At 38.8% G+C, this 10,033-nt stretch overlaps 1 protein-coding gene across 1 annotated transcript; it reads left to right on the top strand.

Annotated features, from left to right (window-relative positions):
- The first annotated feature begins 6,350 nt into the window (after positions 1 to 6,350).
- LOC139431383 (uncharacterized) lies at positions 6,351 to 8,318 on the top strand. Its single transcript, XM_071199042.1, has one exon. It carries the CDS (start codon positions 6,351 to 6,353, stop codon positions 8,316 to 8,318), a length of 1,968 nt encoding a protein of 655 aa, XP_071055143.1.
- The last annotated feature ends 1,715 nt before the right edge of the window (positions 8,319 to 10,033 follow it).

Below are 10,033 nucleotides of genomic sequence, written 5' to 3' on the forward strand. Positions count from 1 at the left end.
ATCGAATCGAACAGTTTATCCGCAAACAAAATAAATTTAGACGTCCCCTCCGCTTCGGGTGGCATCTTGTCAGGTGCTGAAAGAAAATAAATATTAAATTAATTATTATTGAAATAGGAACAAAAATGGTAAATTAATATGCCATCATATTACCGTAAAGTAAGAAATAATTACCATTTTTGGTTATCCATTCCATAATGGAACCAACACTGCGTCATAAAACTTGTGCCGCAAGTTTCACAGACATTTTTTTTCTGTTATGGGGAAAAATGTGTTCTGTTCTTAAATTATTTAACATTCTGGTATCATGGTCCCCATCATCTACTTCATATAACTTGATAATATGTTTATATGATGCCGTGTACTTCACACCACCGCTTTCAAACATGACATCATACTTCAATAAATTATTTCTCAGTCCCTTTAAGAGATGAGGGGGATCGTACAAGATGGCTATGTCCTGTTCATCAACCACAAAACCAAAACCTTTATATTCCTCCCCTAGCCGAAAAAATGTGGCACGCGTTTCTTCGGTCAACATTTTTAATACCATGCTGTTGGTGGAGAGTTGGTCACAAACAGTTGCTATGATTTTTAAGCCTATACTATTGCATATAACAACGATTTCCCTTATATTGTTTCGTAGGTCTATTTCCATTTCCTGGTAATGCCTCTTACCATGAATACCATGGCATGGTCTGCAAATTGAGGAGATTGTCCTCGTCCGCAATCCACCCAACCCTCAATCATGTCTAATGTTGAGTCATACGTCAACCCAGATTGTAAAGACATCTCATTAAAGAGAAGACAACAATATCTATCTGGAGGTTTCATGTTGTTCACCTCCTCACGTAGAGCTTCCATTAAATGTAGGTTTATTCCTACTCCAATTGGCACCTGACTCAGCAAATTCATAAGGGTCCTCCTAGTTGGCAAAGCAAACATCGTTCGCAGTAAGCGGTATGCTCTTGGACTACTTTTGAAAATTGTTAAGCCAAATATTTTGTTTTGCAACGTAAAGTGTCGCCCTTGGGTCTTTTTTGGTTGTTCTCGTAACTGACTAATAATAAAATTGAATGTTGCAACATTCACTGTATTTTTTAATACATTTTCGGCGATTTCTATTCTTTTTGTTTTTGTCAATTTCGATTTATTCAATTGTTTTTCATATCTGCCTGCTGTTCGCTTGTACCTTCTTCGTGACTTCGAACCAGTTTCTGAAGAAGGTTGCAACATGGCATCCGGAACGACAAACCTTTTCTTAAAAGACGCACGGCAAAACCGGAAAGTTTCTAGTGTTAGTTCTAGTTTTAGTTCTAATTTTAGTTTAATTAATGGAAGGATTTTTTAACCTTGCAAGTATACATTCAGCTGAACTATTTCTTTTTTCAAAGCAAACTTGTGTAAAGTATAATATTAAAGCGTTGTATTGTTCCAGTATCCTTTTAACAAGTAAATGTAAAGACAACCACCTTGTCTGAGATGGCTGTAATATTTTATCGGGTTTTACGTCAGCAAATTGTTGAAATAATGAAAAATCGTTTTGTCTTTTATAACTTTGGTGAAAATAGTTGTATATATCTTTGGCAGGTAACTCTACTGTTTCGGGTAATTTTTCACAGGCACTATTTGCACACAAACTAAATGAGTGGCATGTACATTTAATTAAAAATAAATACGGTATATCATTTTTTAATTTTATTGACAGATAATTATGTATGCCCATCATTACATTGACTCCATCAGAGCCAAATCCAATTAAATTTTCTTTGTAATTGATATTATATTTGTCAAAGAAATCAACTATACTTTTATAAAGTCCATCAGCTGTACCATCTGTTACAGGAACTAATCCCAAGAATAAATCGGTTACATTTGTGTTAAATAAGCGCACAACTAAAACCAAGTTTTTGATTACACCTACATCAGTGGATTCGTCAACTATCAAAGAAAATTTATTATGCAGTAACAAATCTAAAGTAGTTTCAAAACTAAAACTCCCCATTTACTACAGCAGTAGTTTAGTTCTTTTGCTGCAAATTTTTTTTGCAATTTCTGAATCCGGAAAATTACTTTTAATATATTCAGATAAATGGTCCATCGCATTAAACGCTGTATTATGCTCTACAGCAAATGCAGCAAACCCAATCTCTGCAGTCTGTAATTTATCATGGAAATTTATATTTTTTTGAAAACCCGCCGTAGTTTTTAAGGTTTGTTGCGAAATAGATTTCGCATTGGTAATGTGGCTTTTATATTGAGAGTATTTAAGTCGCTTGGATTTTTTACAAACCAAGTCTTTGCTACATACTTTGCAGTAGGCATAATTGGGCCTTTTCTTGCTGCGTTGTAACCATCCCTTAAACGCGACTTCTTTTTCCCAATTTTCTTGATATTTTTGGGAATAGACCTTTATCTTTTTTCTTAATATGAAGCTCTTTACTCTCCCCGGAGGAAGACGGTGGAGACTATTCATCCCCGCTTTGTGAGGTGGATGGTCTAATCTTTCGTTTATCCATATTAATATCTGTTAAGAAAATAAAATTATTATACTAATCTATTTGCTTGCTTATGCTTAAACGATCTTGAAAAGTCATCTAAACCGTTTATTCTCAAAGTCTTATTTTCGATAAAATACGGTTGATATAGGATACTTTCTGTATTTAAACAATTTAACTACTTACCCTTTCATATTTTGTAGAAACACTTTATTACACTAATATTAAAACTTTGTTAACGTTCCACGTTAAAATGAATTACACTCAACTACTCACACAAGAACGAATACGGTGAACACCCTGAAATTCGTTTTAAATTGTCGAAATTCAACGTTGTATACATATTTTTTGGATATAATGGCTTCCATTAGCCATTATACGCTCATCTTAGGCTCATCGTTACGGATTAGGGTAAAAAATATATATAGGTTAACGATGAAATCTTTTATTTATTTTTGCAATCAGTGCTACATATGTTTCGACAGCTTGGCTGTCTTCTTCAGGCACGACTTGAAATACCATGAAGTTAGTGAAAAACGTTAAATAATCAAAATGAAATGAGTTTTACCGTCAGTTATGTGAAAGACCTTGAAAAATTGTATGTATGGCTAAGTTGGATTGAATCAGTTTCTTTCAACTCTCAAAAGCACAAAACGAAGTATAAAACATATATCAGGTTTTTCTCAAAATCCTGAAGGGAGCGATATGTTTTATTAGTGAATGGAAAAATTTCAAAATCGAATCGGAATTTTATGTTCGACAAGCGTCGTTTCTTCGGTATTGTTTAGTCAAATTTCTTATCAAACTAAAAGCTTACAAAAGTTAGAACATAAATAAATCCTCAATTTAGGACACAAATTTTCCTTACCTCATACAACCAAACCTATAGATATTGCTATAAAAATAGAATCACAACTTTATTCTAACCCACATATCAAACAAATTTTCTTTGAGAACCATGATCTCATACCAGACATAGAAAAACATAACAAATCAAATAGACAAAACCATAACTTGTTAAATAAAGTCAAAAAGCTAAAAAATAAAATTTCTAGTGAAAATCTCATTGTAAGCTTGGGCGACAAAAATGCCGGATATGTAATAATGGATAAGAGTTCATATATAGATAAAACCAAAAAGTTTTTCCAAGAAAATAACATCTGTGATATGAAAAAGAACGTTACTTAATAAAATTCAACACTACATCGTACAATTCTACCGTAATGAATCCATTAATTCCGACCTTAAAGAGTTTGGTAAAGTTGCATAAGGATGATAAAAGTATTAGACCCATCATCAGCAATAACGATACTCCCACATACAAGGTTGCCAAACTCATTCAAAGGTTCTTATATGACGTTTTTCACGAGTATTTTCAACATACTATCAAGAGCTCCAAAGACCTCATCAATAAGCTAGATAATTTTAAGACTAATAAGAAAAGTAAACTCATATCTTTTGACATAAAGAACTTTTACACCAATGTACCTATTAACGAAACCATGAAAATAATTAGAAAACACTTAATAGAATTTCAACTGGACCTAAATCTTGACATTTTGGAAATAGATAGTTTTCTAGATGTTCTATCTTTGACCTGTGTTTAAAATTCAATTTATAACTTCAAAATTAATACGTTTATTCATTTATTTATTTTAATTTTTGTTTGAGTGTCGAGTGGTGCGTGCGCAGAAATTTCAAAACGTGTAATGTAACTAGTTATGTCTTTCAATAAATCCTCTTTTGTGTCCAGCCTTCAAGTGTATCAGTTCTTCCTTGTGAAACGAGTTATTCTTTGTGTAAATTTAAACATTGATTAAAAGAGTAAGACTCAATTATAAACATTATCATATCGCGGAACTTACCTTTAATTTTCTGTCGTTCACTATAAACTTTTTCGAGTTAACGTTAAATAATCTATTTTCTTCTTTTTAAAACAAATTTTCTTGAACTGTTTTCGAACATTTTTTGGTCCTTCGAGCCGGATCAACTCGCGGATGTGCGTACGGTTTAACTTGCGGACATCTTTTTCGAATTAGCGGCGATTCTGATTAATATTATAGATTATTTATAACTAATTTCTTTCGGTACGGAGTTAATTATTCTAGTTCGGATATTTTCTAACGAGACTTTATTTCTTCGCATTCAAGATGTCTACTGAAGAAAAAAAGAGAGACATAAACGCGCTTTTCGAGCAACAAAACGACTTTTTCGGTACAATTTCTCGCGTTATAGACAATACAAAAAAGATGGGGAGAGGTAACTGGACAACCAGCAATCTTAAAAGTCGACTTGATCGACTAGAAGTCAGTTGGAATGAATTTTTTAATATTCATAAGAAATTAATCCCTTGTAAAGTCGAATATGCCGATACTATATACTTTTCGGACGATCAATTCGCGGTTTGTGAGGAAGCGTATTTGGACGCAAAGACTTTTCTTTTGGAATCTTTACGGTCCTTAAGGGGATCCTCTGCAGCATCTTCGGTTCGAAGCAGGCAATCGGTGGCACCTTCGGTTGAGAACTGTTCGAGTCCACAACCAATTCAACCAGCAGCTGCACCTTCGTATTCGCGTTCGAGACAACTGCCTCAAATTAAGCTTCCGGTTTTCGACGGTAGTTACAGTAACTGGCCACAGTTCCGTGATTTGTTTTTCTCAATGGTACATTCCAACGATGATATTTCCAACGTTGAGAAATTTCATTACCTAAAAATGTGCCTTATTAATGAACCCGCGCAATTACTTAAGAACTTATTAGTTACCAACGACAATTTTCAACGGGCGTGGACGTTATTGATAGAACGTTATGAAAATCGTCGCGTTATGGTAGACACACAATTAACGCTATTGTTGTCGGCGCGCTCTCTTAAAACTGAATCAGCTTCTGAATTGAAGAAACTTCTCGGGGAAGTTAAAGAAGCATTGGGGACATTGGAGTCGTTGGGATGTCCGATAAAGTATTGGGATAATATTTTGGTTTATTTGATTGTTCGCAAGCTCGATTCAGAAACGGCTAAAGATTGGGAAAAGTCCATTAGCAGTTATCGTGACCCTTCAATATTCGAGGAGTTTGAGGAAGTTCTTGTTCGTAGGATCTACACCCTTGAAGCGATCGAAAAGCTGCCTGGAAATAATAAAAGAGTTACGCAATCGTTTAATAAAAATTTTAATTTCAAATCTCACAACGCTTCGTTCCAACTTCGTTCCAACTTCGGGATGTTCGGCTTGCGGCGCTGCTCATTACATTGCCAGTTGCCCAGAGTATTTAACACGGAATGCGTCTCAAAGAACAGATTTAATAATCTCACGGGGTCTCTGTTTTAATTGTTTGGGGCCACACTTGTTTAAAAAATGTCGAGTTTCTAAACGGTGTCGGTTCTGTAACAAGCCCCATCATTCCACCCTTCACGAAGCTCCTCCCGAGGCACGTATATTTAATAATAAAAACACCAATCCACAATCGAACTCTCCAGCGAAACAACTTCCGTCATCAAGCCATGTCGTGCATTATCATCACCTTCAGACTTCGGTGCTCCTTGCCACGGCTTTAGTGCGGATCATCTCGCCCCGCGGAGATTCGTTAATAGTTCGCGCGTTGATTGACCAAGGTTCGGAGGTGTCTTTCGTCGGCGAAACATTAGTTCAACAGCTTCATCTTCAACGTCGTTCAGCGAACGTTCCTATAACCGGGATCGGGTCGAAGCGTACCTGCGTTACCAATGGCGTGGTATCGGTATCGGTTTCGGTTTCGCGACTGAATCCGATCATTTCCTTCGAAGAGGAAACTTTAATTTTACCACAATTAACGTCTTATTTGCCTCAAAAGCGTTTTAAACACTTACCGATTGAAATGAGTGACCTGCCTTTAGCGGATCCAGAGTTTACCTCAGAAAGAAAAATCGACTTAATACTGGGAGTTCAGTTTTATTCAAAAATAATTCAAAACGGTGTATTAAAGAGCAAAGACGGTCTTTTAATTGCGCAGCAAACTGCCTTCGGTTGGGTTCTTTCCGGCGCGTTATCTGAACAACCTTCTAATCATTCGAGCTCTTATGGTTTTCAATGTTCCATCGACCGGGAATTCCTCGACGTGATGCAGCGCTTCTGGAAGCAAGAAGATGATACCGTCAATATTCCGCGTCTTTCATCTGACGAACGCGAGTGTGAAGAGCACTTCACACAAACTCATTCGCGAGATTCGAACGGTCGATTTTTAGTACGGTTACCTTTTCGGAAGTCGCCTAATGAGCTCGGAACTTCTTATTCGGTCGCTGTGGGTTCTTTCAACCGAATGGAGTTAAGGTTCGCGAAAAATGAACAGCTCAAGTTCGAATGTAGTAAATTTATGAGCGAGTATCTTTCATTGGGACATATGCGGCATGTTTCTGGGAAATTAACTTTTCCGAACTATTATTTACCTCACCATGGAGTCGTTCGTGAAACCAGTTCGACCACGCGATTGCGGGTGGTTTTTAACGGGTCCCAACCAACGTCAACGGGAGTGTCACTAAACGATTGCCTTCATACGGGACCAAAACTCCAAAACGAATTAATAGACGTTTTAATGCGGTGGAGGCGCCACGCGGTAGCTTTTTCGTGCGATCTTGAGAAAATGTACCGCCAGATCAAGGTGCATGAGGATGATTTACCATTCCAGAGGATCGTGTGGCGGGAAGACTCTTCGCAAAAGCTTAAGAGCTACGAACTCACCACGGTTACGTACGGTCTTTCATGCGCGCCTTACTTGGCAATTCGTTGCCTTCGTCAACTCGCGAACGAACATCATTCTCGTCAACCTCTCGGCGCGGTGATACTTATCAAAGACACGTATGTTGACGACATTCTTTCCGGAGGGAATGATATTGATGAGGTGCAGGAGGTAATCTTCCAACTAAACCAAGTGTTAACGGCGGGCGGTTTTAACGCGCATAAGTGGAATTCGAACCGTTCGGAGGCTCTTACATTATTGTCTTCTGATCTCATCGCAGAAACGAGTACCCTAGACATTGATGATGGTCACTCTCCTCGCGAGCTCGGACTTCTCTGGAATAAAGTAGACGATCAATTTCTATTTAGTTTGAACTTTACGCGCGAAAATTCTGTAAAACTTACCAAACGTTCGGTATTATCATTTATTGCGCGGTTATTCGACCCTCTCGGGTGGTTGTCTCCGTTGATAATCACAGCGAAGATTTTCATGCAAGAATTGTGGACGCGCAAACTCGACTGGGATGAATCTTTACCAAACGACTTGGTTTCGAAGTGGACGTCGTTTCTTGACGATTTTCGCGGTATTCCAACTATTCGCGTACCGCGCTGGCTTGGGATGAACAGCGACGTCACTTCCATTGAATTGCATGGTTTCGCGGACGCTTCTAATAACGCGTTTGGAGCAGTCATTTACCTTCGTGTAACTAAACCCGGTAAAGTTGTAATTTCGTTAATTGGTTCTAAAACAAAAGTGGCGCCTTTAAAAAGTGTTACTATCCCGTGGCTCGAGTTATGCGCGGCTGTTCTTCTGGTGCGGTTGACGAAACGCGTTCTAAGTGTTTTAGACTTCCAAGATGTTCCCATCCATCTGTGGAGTGATTCGACGGTGGTCCTTTCATGGATATGCAGCCACCCAAGCAGATGGAAGGACTTCGTCCGTAATCGAATAATAGAAATCCAGGAATTACCCGAAGCTCAGTGGTCCTATGTTACGAGTCAAGACAACCCTGCTGACCTCGCTTCCAGAGGAGTTCCCGTACATCGATTCCAGCATGATTCGTTTTGGTGGTCAGAACCTTCATGGTTGTCTCTACCTTCGTCCAACTGACCTTCCGGTCGACCAGCAGCACCACCAGAGGCAAAACGAGAGCAACGTTCTAATCCAATTATTCATACAGCATCTGTCATGTATGGCTGGGACCTGAAACATCGATATTCAACGCTTAATAAGCTTCTTCGCGTCACAGCCTGGTGCTTTCGCATTTTCAACAGACTAAAATTTGATTCTGTTACAGAAGTTCTTTCACCAAAAGAAATTAACCATGGTCTTATGTTCTGGATACGAGAATGTCAAAAGTTTCATTTCGACGAAGAAGTCAGAACTCTGCAAGAAGGACGAGTGGTAAAGAATTCAAGTTCGTTGTACCGACTTACTCCATTCCTTGATGGTGAAGGATTTCTTAGAGTGACTGGTCGCCTTAGATTTGCTACTCTGGATTGGGACGAGAAGCATCCGATTATATTGCCCAAAGAATCCAGATTAACAACATTAATCATAGACACTCACCATCGGAGCACATTGCACGGAGGGACCCAGCTAACCTTGTCGTCAATACGACGTCGTTTTTGGATTGTCGGTGGTCGCGTTCCGATCAGATCCTTCATCCAAAAATGTATGATCTGTGCTAAACAACGGACGGAGGCGAGCCAGCAACTTATGGGACAGTTGCCCCCTTCACGTGTCACACCATCCAAACCATTCACTAACACCGGAGTCGACTACGCTGGACCTTTTCAGCTTCGAACCTTCCGAGGGCGAAGCGGTAAGACTTATAAAGGGTACTTAGTATTGTTTATATGTTTAGCAACATCGGCCATTCACCTCGAAATTGCGACCGATTATTCAACATCGGGTTTCCTGGCAGCATATAAGCGATTCTCCGGTCGTCGAGGTCTCTGTAAATATTTATACAGTGACTGCGGAACGAATCTGGTTGGCGCCGACCGCGAACTTCGGACAATGTTTTCAGCTGCTTCAAAGGAGTGGAAACACATTGCTGGAATCTTGAGCGACGACGGGACACAATGGAGGTTTAATCCTCCAGCTGCACCACATTTTGGCGGAAAATGGGAGGCTGGAGTACGATCCGTCAAAACACACCTTAAAAAAATTGTCGGAGCTACCCTGCTTACCTACGAGGAGTTCTACACTGTATTAGTTCAAATTGAGGCTGTTTTGAACTCTAGACCTCTTTGTGCAATCTCCGAGGATCCTAGCAATTATGACGTTCTTACACCAGCTCATTTCTTGATTGGTTCGGCTCTTAATATCGTTCCCGAGCCGTCCCTCTTAGACGAAAATGTATCTCGTCTCTCTCGCTGGCAAGCTCTTCGACGAATGGTAGAGGATTTCTGGAGAAAATGGGAAAGATTCTACCTTCAATCAATCCAGAACTTGACTAAATTGTTTGATAAACGAATCCTACCAGAGATTGGAAGTCTGGTACTCGTCAAGGATGAGCGACTCCCTCCAGCTAAATGGTTGATGGCACGAGTTCTTCAGCTTCACTCCGGTTCCGATGGCAATGTTAGGATTGCCACAATAAAGACGCCTACTACCACACTAATTCGTCCTATCGCTAAGTTATGTGTACTTCCCTGTTAAAGATTTTGTTTAATTCCCCATAACGAAGATATATGTTTATATCTATTTTTCACTTACTTGCAATTTTGTTGTTTATTTCTTATTTTTGTCGACGGTACATGTTTTCATTTTTCAATTCCTAGTTTGATACCGTAATTTTCGTTAACTCTCTGTTCAAA

This window comes from Onthophagus taurus, chromosome 8 (genome assembly GCF_036711975.1).
Source record: "Onthophagus taurus isolate NC chromosome 8, IU_Otau_3.0, whole genome shotgun sequence".
Lineage (NCBI taxonomy): Eukaryota > Metazoa > Arthropoda > Insecta > Coleoptera > Scarabaeidae > Onthophagus > Onthophagus taurus.

What these genes read in the sequence shown, in the direction of transcription:
- LOC139431383 (XM_071199042.1), top strand. Translation starts at nt 6,351, where the DNA reads ATGAGTGACCTGCCTTTAGCGGATCCAGAGTTTACCTCAGAAAGAAAA.